Source organism: Sander lucioperca, chromosome 21, assembly GCF_008315115.2.
Source record: "Sander lucioperca isolate FBNREF2018 chromosome 21, SLUC_FBN_1.2, whole genome shotgun sequence".
Classification (NCBI taxonomy): domain Eukaryota; kingdom Metazoa; phylum Chordata; class Actinopteri; order Perciformes; family Percidae; genus Sander; species Sander lucioperca.
In genome coordinates this window covers 12,083,575-12,096,759 of record NC_050193.1, presented here as the reverse complement: position 1 = coordinate 12,096,759, position 13,185 = coordinate 12,083,575, and the positions used below count along the sequence as shown (strand labels likewise).

General features: G+C 42.2%; 1 protein-coding gene across 8 annotated transcripts in view; it reads right to left on the bottom strand.

Moving 5' to 3' along the window:
- spag9a (sperm associated antigen 9a) overlaps positions 1 to 13,185 on the bottom strand; it is a 30,016-nt gene that overhangs the window by 12,855 nt on the left and 3,976 nt on the right. For 2 of the 8 annotated variants that reach the window (XM_035997140.1, XM_035997141.1), the window contains exons 5-19: positions 11,810 to 11,954; positions 9,065 to 9,154; positions 7,697 to 7,832; positions 7,371 to 7,464; positions 7,155 to 7,276; positions 6,026 to 6,037; positions 5,509 to 5,523; positions 5,173 to 5,230; positions 4,892 to 5,044; positions 4,693 to 4,744; positions 4,463 to 4,593; positions 2,418 to 2,474; positions 2,244 to 2,249; positions 1,049 to 1,213; positions 657 to 786 (exon numbers count right to left, since the gene is read on the bottom strand). In XM_035997140.1, coding sequence (XP_035853033.1) covers positions 657 to 786; positions 1,049 to 1,213; positions 2,244 to 2,249; positions 2,418 to 2,474; positions 4,463 to 4,593; positions 4,693 to 4,744; positions 4,892 to 5,044; positions 5,173 to 5,230; positions 5,509 to 5,523; positions 6,026 to 6,037; positions 7,155 to 7,276; positions 7,371 to 7,464; positions 7,697 to 7,832; positions 9,065 to 9,154; positions 11,810 to 11,954 — 1,366 coding nt within the window. The remainder of the gene's footprint in view (positions 1 to 656; positions 787 to 1,048; positions 1,214 to 2,243; positions 2,250 to 2,417; positions 2,475 to 4,462; positions 4,594 to 4,692; positions 4,745 to 4,891; positions 5,045 to 5,172; positions 5,231 to 5,508; positions 5,524 to 6,025; positions 6,038 to 7,154; positions 7,277 to 7,370; positions 7,465 to 7,696; positions 7,833 to 9,064; positions 9,155 to 11,809; positions 11,955 to 13,185) is intronic. The other 6 variants (XM_035997143.1, XM_035997142.1, XM_035997146.1 and 3 more) reach the window with 6 other exon arrangements.

Below are 13,185 nucleotides of genomic sequence, written 5' to 3'. Positions count from 1 at the left end.
CACGTGCGCGTTGAAGTCCCCCAGCAGAACTATGGAGTCCCCTACTGGAGCCCCATACAGGACTCCATTCAAGGTCTCCAAGAAGGCCGAATAGTCCGAGCTCTTGTTTGGTGCATACGCACAAACAACAGTCAGAGTTTTCCCCCCCACAACCCGCAGGCGTAGGGAGGCGACCCTCTCGTCCACCGGGGTAAACTCCAACGTAGCGGCGCTCAGCCGGGGGCTTGTGAGTATCCCCACACCCGCCCGGCGCCTCACACCCTGGGCAACTCCGGAGAAGAAAAGAGTCCAACCCCTATCCAGGAGTATGGTTCCAGAACCGAGACTGTGCGTAGAGGTAAGCCCCACCAGATCCAACTGGTAGCGCTCCACCTCCCGCACAAGTTCCGGTTCCTTCCCCCACAGAGAGGTGACGTTCCACGTCCCCAGAGCCAGCGTCTGCTGCCCGGGTCTGGTCCGTCGAGGCCCCTGACCTTCACTGCCACCCATGTGGCAGCGCACCCGACCCCAGCGGTTCCTCCCACAGGTGGTGGGCCCATGTTTTTTTTTTACAGCTAATCCAAATCCAAATGAACTGTCTTAATCATAATTACTGATTACTGATAAAGAAAAAAAAATCCTCCTACTTGATTCATATTCAGACCTTCATTTCCTACCTTGTATTTACTGGGCAGGCTCCAGCCGTGTGCCGTGACTCGTCCATCCTCCTTCTGCATGTGGGCCTTGACCTGTCTGTACTGGGCTCTCTTCTGCTCTTTACGTGATGGCGAGCTGCACTGGTCCTTTCTACAAGATTAGCAAAGAGAGAGGAATGTCATCAGCTTACAGATGCATTATATACATGTACATTAGAAGAAGAAGACACTTTATTCATCCCCGCGGGGAAATTTATTATTTTACTTCTATTATTACTGCAGGCCGTTGGGTGTAAATAATATTTCTACCAATCTATCATAAGTTTCACATTGTGTGCATTCTCCAATTTCTCTCTACATGTTCACCTTGGTTTATTACACCAAAATCACAGCCACTTGACTCTGTTACTCACTCTTCATTGAGGAAGTCGAAAGTCTTGGACTTCTCTGTGGGGAACTGAGAGAAGGTGCTACTCCTCTTTACCATGCTGCCAGGGGGGTTGTACTTCATGTTGGACTGGGACTCCACCTTCTTCATAGCCGGCGAACTGGAGGAGGAGCTAAACAGTCTGCTGAAGCTGCAGGTGACGAGGTTACAGAAAGCAAAGAGGGGAACAGAGCAGACAGGAGGGCAGGGGGGAAAGCAAGGAAGGGGGTGGGGGGTCACCAATCAACCAACCAACCAGACAACCAAGCAACTACCACCAACATTTACATTATGCAGTAAAGCATGCTGAGCATTTCCTATCATGTTTGACTGTGACTGGGTATATTCCACATCAATACTTTTTAAGCAATTACCAAATGTATGTATGTAAGTATCAAAAATTATCTGAAGTGTGAAGTTGGTTTTACACTAATTTATTAATTAAACCAGTTAGTATGTGTAGCTAAAAGTTTGAATAAACAGATAAAAAACATTCCAGAAAAGCAAATAAAATATCTCCATGTCTAATTCATTATTTCAGAATGGTGTTTGAATCATATTTTCCATATCAACTATACCATGCAGAAAAGATAGGGGAAACATGGTTACAATAAATAAATAAATAAATAAATAAATAAACATAAACACTAATACTATAGTAATAGTACTACACTAATAACTAGCAATTTATGTGTGACTATTTTTGCTGTAACTGAAACTCAAAAACACAAGCTAGTAGCTTACTGCTTAATATTTTCAGTCAATATTTTCTTGAGGTCTACTCAAATAGGCCGGATAAAACAAAGAGAACACATCTACTAAATCTGTTCAAAAATATTCCTTATAAAAAACACATACTGATCTGCAGGTACGACCTGACTTAAGACAGAACATGTACATAGGCTGCTGAGGGAACCCCATCCCTCTTGAGCTCCCTATGAGCAGACAGAGTAAAAAAAAACATCAAAAAAAGGCACACAGCAGGCAGGAGACAGGAAAGCCCGAGGGCACAGGGAGAGTCATGTCTGAGCAGTTTGTGATAACAACAACTGATGCACTTCATGGAGAGAAAGATTATGGATATAAGACATATCAATGTTGGATCCAGTTGGAGCAGTTCTGTGTGAATGGAGGGAACGAGAGAGGTTTGGCTGGGTGAAGGTTTATTAAACCATCTTTACCTAATGCTGCCAATTCAATTGCACATCCCAGGAAAAAAAAGGAAAAAAAAAATGTATTTGAATAGTTGAGAATAAATGTTACAGAAGTTGATCTCAAGAGGCTGTCAAAGTTAAAGCCCTGACAAAGGGAAAGCAAAAAAAACAAACAGAAACTGTACATTTGGGAGGACTTACAACTGCCAGATGCTGGATTTCTTTTTTTCTGAGAGTGTTGGATTTTCTCTTGAGGCCCTAAAGGAAAGGACAAGATGATATCATGTTACGTATTGTCAGTTTTTAAGACACACAGGTTGAGGATGTCCTACTGCCTTTAACATTTAAAGATGAAATCCATTAAGTTGTTTAGTTCATCTGTTTGGTGGGTGAAACACTAACCCCTAATTTCCACCAGGCGAGTCTGTGTTGCGTTCTGGGCAATCGCGGCCATTCAAGTCAACAGTCATATTTCCATCAACATATTTTTATGCGCATTTTGAAGTATTGCATTAGAAAATGTTGATCGTAACGGCAAAATTCAGAAGAACTTCCTCAAATTCGCAAAAAAATGTTTACGCCCGCTTGAGGTGGTTTTTGCCTTTTTCGCAAAAAAGTTAATGCGCAAAATGGGAGATGGAAACCGCCTTGCCGAATAAGTTGTGATGTAGCGAACATGTAGCTCAGATGACTATAGTCCCGGTGTTACACCGAAATCTGTGACCCATCAAGATCGGTGTCCCCCTACCTCAACATGAACCAAACCCTTGTCCCTAAAGGAGGGGGGCGCTACGCTTTTAACAGGAGGGACACAGATCACGACGGGTCACAGATTTCGGTGCAACACCGGTATCAATCGGATGGGGGAAGGCTCGGGATATGGGTCCCATCAAGTGTGCCGTACACTTGTGGCACAAGGTGCGTAGGGGAGTTGCAGTGAGCTATTGCCTGTGCCTCAGCCACATCGGGTAAATTGACGAATTGGTTCAACAGCTTGAATCGTATGGCCCTGCACACCGCGTATACACAGCGGTGAACGGTTGTCTCGCTGACACCAAATGTCTCTTCCACAACCCTGTATTCTACACAGGTGGCCAACTTGTACAATGCTACCTCTCTTCATTTAGCCAAAGAACTAAGCTGCTAAACTCTTTGATTTAGCAAGCCGGTTTGCAATCCACAACCATGCGTAACGTCAACTTGTGACGAAACTACGCTTTGCGTAGTCTAGATTTCGCTCTAAAACCAGTTGATGGAAACGCTTCTGATTCGCAATTTCTTTTTTTTTCTTCTTTTTTGTGACATTTTAAAAGTTTGCTTAAAATTCGCTTGACAATTAGATGGAAACATGGCTACTGTTTGATATTCCACCAGCCGCGCCACGGGGCATCCCAGAAGCGTGTGTGAAGCAGCTCTCCGCTCCTCTCCGCTAAAGACACGCACCAGGTCTATTTTCACGCGAGCCACGGGCCGTTCAGTCAGCCGGGCAGGCAGTGAAACAGCGAGATTATCCAGTCAATTTACCAAAACACCCCCAACCCCCCAATATCGTATAGGTCTCCTCTACAACACCACGGACGAAGAGAGATTCGTCTTGGAGGTTGAAAAACATAATACCACATCACAGATCTTTTTTTACAAAGACAACACCAGAAAAGAGTAGGCATGGAGCTTTACTGTAGGAGTGCCTGTAGTGGAAGGTAGATATTAGTTTAATAGACACGCGATTGTTCTGTAAAGTACAAAGTAGAGTCAATATAATCTGCGACTCGGGCAGCAAGATGCTCCGCTTCTGAGACGTTCCTGGCGCGGTATGGCGCGGCGGAGGACAGAACAAAACAGCGGCGCAGCCGGGACGCAGCACAGACGCGGTGGAGAATCAGAGTAAGGAGTTAGCGTGGATTCAGATAGTCTCAATGTTTATCACGTTGTATGAGTGTTTACGAGAGCAGCAACACCATCTAACTATCAATTCAGAAAGTATACTCCTGTTACATGGCCATTGTGTCATTCTGACCAGTGATGTTTTCACTGCATACCAACTACTTCACAAACACAACATTGGATGTCATGAGACAGACGGCAAACATCATTCTCACAGAACAATGAGACACTGGGAGTTTGTATGTGTGTGAATATTAAGTAAGAGTTACAGAGACTCTACCACTGTCTGGTATAATTAGTGCCGGCCAATAAGATACTCCAATAATAACAACCGGGATGTAAACCAAAACGTGATTATGTACCTGATCATCTCTGTCCACCGCACAGCTTCCTGTAGCTCCATCAGTCTCTCTTTGTACTGATTCCTTTCCATCAGCACTCGGGCCATTTCCACTCTGGTAAAGCGCTTCCTCTGGGCTGTAGGTACATCGCTCTGTGGTAACACATAATTAAACCCACATGTTACCACGCAAAAAAATACATGTATATGTCTGCAATCACAGACATTGTTGTACAAGTGCAAAAGACTCACATCTTCTTCATCTTTAGTTTTGTGTTTCATTTCCTCCACCTCCAGTCGCACTCTGGAAAAGAGCATGTATTACACTTGCACGACATATACATGTAGAAATAAATGAAGTTTGATAAAATTATGTTATGTTATTTTATTATTATTACTACTACAAGCCCAGTAGCCCAGTGAGTGCTACCGGCTATGACTGTTGACCTACTTTTTGAGTTCCTCCTCCATCTCTCTGTTCTTGTCCTCTAGCTTGGTCTTGGCCTGCAGCACAGCGTCCATCTCTCCCTGCAACATCTCCTTCTCGCAGGTCAACTCGTCCACCTTCAAGATCAAGTCTTTATTCACCACGTTCAGAGCATTCCTGGACAGACGGGAACAAGGACATTTTAGTCTACTTGTAAAATACTGACGGCAAATTGTAGCAGGGACAAAGGATCAAGACGACATCACAGTCATGCCACAAAAAAAACATGAAAAATATGCACATACTTTGTCTCGAGCAGTTGTGAATTCTCCTGAATGAGATTTTCAACTTCCCGGCCCATACCTGAACAGAGTTGATGGTTAAATTGGGGTTTTATTACACAGGAAACAGTTTGACAACATGCTGGAGCAGCGACTAAATCAGCACTACAGGTTAAGATCCACCACTATAGATGATTCTTACGAGGGTAAAATCCAACAAGGCACTACGTAGGATGTGAAATATCTCCTAGTGAGATATTTGTCACCGTAGGTTTCACAGCACAAGACACTACCACAAACATACAAATCAACAGCACATGACTGACAGGAGAAGGATGGATAGAGTGGGTGGGGTCTTACCAATCAAACTAAGGTCTGAGAAAACCATGCAATCCAAGTCAGGCGGAAAGGACAAGAAAGAGAGGGAGAGAAAGAAATGCGGATATAGTTTGAAACAGTGGAATGACCAAAATGATGAAGGAGCCAGAGCTAAATGTGTAGCTGTTGACTCCACAAGCAAAGATGCTGTTGGGTCTCTAAAGCTAGTAAGATACGACAATTGCAGCGTTACAGAAAAGGAAAACAGGAAAATACAAGGGCCACAAAATGAACTGAAACTGTAAAAAGAACAGTTAGGCCAACAAAGGAAGCATTGAACTCCATCATCCATGCACCAAACTTTGTCAAAAGCAGTCAAAAGTAGGCAGCTGAAAATATGTAAACTGTGCAACCGTATGCCTACTGTTATTAAACATAACGAAGGAGAAGCTGTGAGCGGTAACGATGGCGGATATGGCAGAAAGTGACTAATGACTAGAGGTCAAAGGGACATTGCAGAAGAATGTTTAGCTAAATAAAGGTTTGAGGTCATACACACCAGAGTACTCCACTGGGATTATGGACAAAAGCCAGAGGATGAGATACGGGAGAGAGAGAGGTGATGTTAACATGGGTCGATGGCTAACACTCAGTATCACAGCTGGACCAAAGCAAGTGGAGCAGCATGGCAGCAAACAGCAGGTGTTGGAATTACATTGTTATTATTCAAACTAGTCCTATCAGTAGAGCAAAAGCTGCTAGCCAAACAGTTGGCGCCATTGTAACAGTTTAATGGGCATCTTTTCAGAAATATTCAGGGTTATTGTGCAGTTTGTTTGTATGCAATACATTTAACTGATACAACAAGATAATACATTTTAGTCTATCAAATTGAGAAACTGATGTCACAATCTTTTCAACAAAACACCACAACATGAAGTACCTGTTTGATCCACAGAGTCTATTATTTTCAATATCAAGACACCTCAAAAGTAACTTATTAGGTGTATTACAGTATTATACCATGGCCACTTAAAAAATGCTATCATCTATTTGTAAATGTTTAAATATCTTAGGTAAAAGTGCTATTGTTCCTGTAGCAGCAGGGAAGCATACATACTACATCAAAATCAAATTGTAAAACGTTTTATTTCTCATTTTATATTTTTTTCCCCGCAAAATTGGTTCCAAAAATTTAAATGTTTCTGTGATTGGTGGTCTCTCTATAATTTTATTTCTTGATGGCTTTGCCAAAAAACTGAATGAAGCTTCATTCTGGAATGACATTAAAACTAACCAATCACATTTTACCTTGAAAAGGGAGGTACCTTTTATTGATAAATAAGAGACGAGGTAGAAATCCTGAGGGAAGCTTACAACAACAGCTGCCTCTACAACCAATATATAGGTGGATATTTTTGGTGGCCATTAGTTGCAATTTGCATTTTTGTTTTTTTGAGGGGTTTTTTTAGGGTAGAGGGCCTAAGTCCATTGGCAACACTTCAACTCTGACTTTTATATACCTTGTACAATTCATTGATTTTATTAGACACTGGTAAGCAAATTAAATGACCATGGTATAACTGTCACAAATGAAATATGTGTATTCAGAGGATCTGACAGGATTGCTGCCACATTATTCCATTTCAGTGCTGCATTGTTGCAACGAAGATAAAGTTTTTACTCACCCAGCAGGTCGGCCCCTTCATCCACATCCCCTATGAGCCCAGTGCCTGCAGAGGACAGCTCTTCAAACAGAGAGTCTGTGTTTCGGTCAAATGCCATATTCTCAATGCCTTTAGTAGGAGTACTAGAAGAGTAATAAGAGCAGGATGTGATGTGATTTTATGATACCTGGTGAAACTTTGTTTGAAACTGGTCTGACGGCATGCTCTTTGTACTACCTGCAGGGCTTGTATCCAATGAGATCCATGTCCAGCTCAGGGGTGGACTCAATGATGTCCTGCACATCTGAGTTGTCCTCATTTTCAGGCAAACCTGCGTAAGACACAGCACATGCAAAAATACCAAAGAAAAGGACGGATACTGCTGTTTATGAGTAACAATCTACAAACTTTTGCATGACGCTCAGACGTTTTAAAAAAAAAAATAGCAGCCCAAACCCTTGTGTCACATACTGCATATAACAAAAAAGACAAAAGACACGAAGGCCACTAATGGATGAATGGATAATGTGATTCTGTAAGTGTTTTATGATGGCTGACCCTACCCACTGATATGGATCTGGTCCCGGGTGCAGCTTGCACCTCCGTGCTCTTACTGTTCCCTTCTTCCCTCTCCATGTCCGAGGTCGTGGTGGACATCGGTGTGGCCGACTTCGAGCCAGTGAAGTCAGACAGCTCATCCTGTAATGAAAAGGATCTTAATAACCGCAATATTACAGATAGTCATTCAAAGACAGGAGTCAAAATGACAGGTAGAATGAAACAGTGCCAAAATTAGAAGAAAACATACAGAAACAATCGGACCACAAAGATAACAACAGCATAACAACACACTTTAAGATGTTACAGGCTAACATGGACAAGTGGAAAGTGCTAAACACAAACTAGAGAAGGTTAGAGGTTTACTACATACGCTACACATACAGTATAACAGAAGACACAGGAGTCCAATTTCTCTCAGCTCTTACATTGTGCAGAGCAAGAGCATTACAATTATCTCAGGGTAAAAATCTACCTCTTAATCCCTTAAAACACAACAATTTTAAAATACTAAACTACGTGGATTATTTGTGAAATTGGAGCTCATGAAAAGATCAGGAAATCTAACAGAAATACTATGAATTAACATAAAACGATACAGACTAAGGATAGCTTTCCAATCAGATGCAGAGAAAAACATGAGCAAAGCAGAGCTAGCACACAAACACAGACAAGGGAGTCCACACAGAGCTACACAGATTGCAGGGGGGGCTTCACACAACATTACTGAAATTAAACATGGCCACAAAGGGTGTGCCATTCTACCTCTAGTACACAACACAAACCAAACAGTTACAATGAAGAAACTGAAAAGAGACTACAAAAATAGACTGCACATTAGATCTAATGTTACACAAATACAGCATTAAAAGACAGAATACTTTTTGAATGTATGATGCGGTTATTGTACAATGAGTGATCACAAATGTTACTGTTAAGTTGAAGATCTGCATGAATTAAGCAAAATACAAAGCATGTGAAATATAACAACCAAAGTCATGCATTTAAACTGAAAAAACAAACAAATTAGAGGCCAGATGCAACCACGCTGTTATTGACTTTAAAAGATTGATAATTAACCAATTCCATCCATGACACAGCTGACTGTTTTTGTCAATTTTCGTGATTTTTTTACCCCCAATTTAGCCTTCACACAGGACATGGTTGCATGTAGCACAGTCTAGCGCAGGTGGTCTGTGAAGTGAGGGTCTATAAATGCACACAGTGAGAGGCGACGCTTTTGAAATGATGATACAGCATAGTGGGGGGGGACTACTGAAGCCCACACACACGCAAACACAAAGTGTGCTGTCCACAGCCAATGCAGGCGTGCTGCTGCTGACACTTCCGCCAGTCGCCACTCATCCAACTACCTTGCAGTCGTCTGCCAGTGAATTCCCCCAAGTAGAGTCCTGCGCACTCTTACCCTCCCTTTCCTTTGGGGGGTTGACAAAGTCCAACTGCTTAGGGGGGGGAAGAGTGAGAATGAAGCTCACATGTGCAGAAGCAGTTCAGCAGAAATGCATACACCAAAAAGTGTGCATGTCTGTGTGAAGTGAATGGAACACAGGGTTTCTGCAGGTTTAGTCGGATGTAAGACTTGTTAAGACCATCATGAATGAAATTTAAGACCTTTTTCAATACATCAACTAAGCCCTAAATTCAGTTTTAATCAAGCCAAGTACGGCTAAACTTGTATTTCCCCAAAGCTGAAGAATAAAATCTGTCTTATGTCTGTGGTACAATCTGAAAGAGACTCGCAACAATAACACGAAGGGCCCTATTTTAACGATCTAAGTGAACGGCGTGAAGCGCATGACACAGGTGCGTTTAAATCCACTTTTGCTAGTTTCACGGCAGAAAAAATGGTCAAAAGTGTTGTACTTAATGTCTTCATTAATTCATAGGTGTGTTTTGGCCGTAATACGCAATAAACCAATCAGTGTCATCTCCCATTCTCTTTAAAAGCCAGGCGCGTTTGTACCTTGGCGCATTGCATTTTATTTGTAATCTTTTGCATGTTTGAGTGCTGCTGTGCACGAGCCTAGGTGCATTTTACTAATTTGCTGTTAAAATAACAATGAAATGCTGCGCTATTGACTTTAGACCAGGTTTTTGTTGGTCAATGGCGCGATCACTTCCCGCTGCCTCAAGATAGCAATACTCCCAGAATGCACCTGAACACACCTCCCTGTAAGACCAGCACGCCCATGGGCGCAAAGATGGGAGCAGGTGCATTTGCTATTTAAACGATGCGGGCTCTGGACGGCAAATTGACCAACTGCGTCGGTCTTAAACTAGCAAAGACACTTGCGTCGGGCTTTGCACTGCGCCGGGTGCATGATAGAAAGCTGTTTGGCTGCAATATAAGTTGCAGGTTAGTCTCATTTGTAGTCGTAATACAGCAAATTTATATTTGGACTAGCGAAAGAAAGAACTACAACACCACAGAATACAAAGACTTTTTAAGACCCCGCAGAAACCCTGGGAACAGTATGTGGCTAATGCTAACAATTGTAGAGCTAAAACAATTATTTGATTGATTCGGGTTTGTGATGCTAGTAGCGGCTAGCCTGCAGCAGAGATGAGAAGCAGGCTAGACAGTTTGGTGAGCTAGTTTCTTTCTCCACAGCCCCAGATTTTTTCCATTTTGAAACTTCTGGTCTTTAGCCCGAACCGAAGTTTTATCAGATTTTGTGTAGTTCCCTCTGGAGTAACCAAAGGTTTCATACAACTTTTTCACATAGGCAGTAGTACTCCTTAAGACTTCCCCTTTAAGTGACATTGCTTCATAAAGATCCCTTGAATGAAACAAAAAGCAGTGATTTAGAAAATATAATTATGCCAGCTTTAAAAATAATGGGATGGTCTTGCTTATATGACTCATATTGTGGATGGAGATTAGACCATGGCCGGCATGCGGACATATGCACCTCATTAACCTGTCGTTCCTCTTCATTTGAAGCGCCACCCACCCCCGTGAATAAACATGACCTCCCTGTTTAACTCTAAGAGCATGTCTGCATATCAAATCTATTTGTGTTCAAAAGGCCATGGCTCAACTATAACCATCCTGTAGCACTGATTGCATAAGAACTAATCACATTCCAGCTAGCCTTTTTCTGGGACTGGCTGCGAGCCATCCAGCGGCATCACTCCCATCATGCATCGCGCCACAGAGCTGATGTCCCAGTTTTAACAAAGACGCACGCAGCAGTGGGATGAATTAACACTGTCGCCCTCCAGGTCTTAACTGCCACAGATACAAACACACCAAAAACATTTGGAGTACCAGTAGAAAACAGCTTCATTTTATCTGAGAGAACATAACCATAATAATGTATATAATAGAAGAATGACTTGTGACCCCAGTAGTATTTAAAGCAGTTTAACATGAATTGAAATAACTGAAAATACACATCATATGATGAAGCCTGCATCAAATAGAAAATGGTATCTATTCTGATTAAGACTAATCATAAATGTAATGATCTCCTGTGACTGCTGCATCAGGAGAAGAGACAGGTTTGCATATTCATCAATGGCTAAAGAGAAGGATGTCTGAAAACAGAGATGGCCTTGTCAGATGCCTACTAAAATACGCTTAAGCACGCCCGAGCCTTATCAAAGGCTCTCTATTTTTAAACGGATCTAAAGCCAAAACTACTCTCTACTATCTTCTAGCACTGGCAGGAGGGCTGGAAACACTCAGCCAAAAAAAGGGATTATAGCGATCAGATAATTCTCCATACTTGTATGCATTTTGACACTCATTTTGATTAAACAGCTAAAAACAGTGAGAGCATTAAGGTAGCACTTAATATTCAGGTATTAAATAATTTGAAGCAAGTGGAAACATGTATCATTTAACATCATCACAGTTCAGATAGAATGCACAACTAACCAAAGAAATTTGGAGAAAAGAAAATTCTGCATTGTTGGTTTTTTGTCATTATTTGTCTGTCATTATAATTCACTTTCATTCCAAAACCCCCACCTTAGTTATCAGGCTGATATCATGTAGTGAGACATGAGTTTAAACTCACCCACAGGAACAAGTCATTATTTTCCACTTACTGTGATTGAAGTTCACATGAAGGCGCTATCCACACACTTACCTTGAGGCTAGAGTTGGACCGTGTTGGGTCGGTGAACCTCCAGCCCTCTGTGCCCGGCGTCTCTGCCCTGGCCTGGGGGTCTGGGTTTAGCAGAGACGCTCCACCAGGTGATGGGAAGATCCCCAAAGAAAGAGGCCGCTCTCTCCTGTGGGGGACAAGAAAAAAACTTTTTTTTTTTTTTAATTTGTTTTCTCAAAGGCGCAGTTCACGTATCTTGTCTTAGTTGAGCCCTTGTTAACCACTACGTGTTGGCTGTGGTAGTGTCTTGATTTGCAGGTACTTTTTTGAACTGATTAACTTCATATAAGCATTGAAAGTATTATGAAAGTGAAAAACGTTAACACCATGTAATGTGAAACTATGCCTTCCCTGTGTCTGTGCTCCTTATAAATTACCTTTTTGGTTGAAGTTGATACAATAGCAGAGCTGAAAAACAGCAAAATGCCTCTTACACTTCAAAAGCCCTCAAAAATTAGTCCTACTATAAGTTCACATAAAGTTCTTCACAGGTTTGTCCATTGTGTTTTGTGCCATTAAAGATAGGGTTCTTCCTAGGGTTCTTCACAGGTGTCCCTTTTGCAGCGTTAATATCATATATGAGCTATCGTAATGACAAGTTTTTACTTTAATTACTTTCTCATCTCCGTGCATGTCGTAACTCTGTCTGGCGCACCCACCGCTAGCCTAGTTTAGCACAGATCCTCCAACTAGCCTACTGCTCCCAATAAGTGACAAAATACAACATTTTCCTATTTACATGTTGTGATTTGTATAGTCACAAGGTGTACAAATAACACGGTCACATGAGACACAGCCGTCTTCTAGCCGTATACAAACTGGGAACTATATTCTCAGAAGGCGAAGCACTGCAACTTCTGCTACTTGGGCGGAGTGATTTGCTCGCAGCACACGAGAAGCCCCGTGGTGAGGAGCAGAGAGTAACAACAGTGCTTTTCAGGTGTTGCGCTAATCACTCCGCCCAAGTAGCAGTGCTTCGCCTTCTGAGAATATAGTTCCCAGTTTGTATACGGTTAGAAGATGGCTGTGTCTCATGTGACCTTGTTATTTGTACACGCTGCGACTATACAAATCACAACATGTAAATAGGAAAATGTTGGCGTTATTTTGTCACTTATTGGGAGCAGTAGGCTAGTTGGAGCCAGTTACCTCCAGGATCTGTGCTAAGCTAGGCTAGTGGTGCATGCGCCAGACAGAGTTACGACACGCACGGAGCTGAGAAGGGTATGTATGGACTTATCTAACTCTGGGGGATACGCTGAATAAGCTAAAGTCCCAATTAGTCGGCGTGTTTCTTTAACATGGGAGTCTTTCCCATCTTTACCATTCAATCCCTATGATGTGAACAACACAATAAT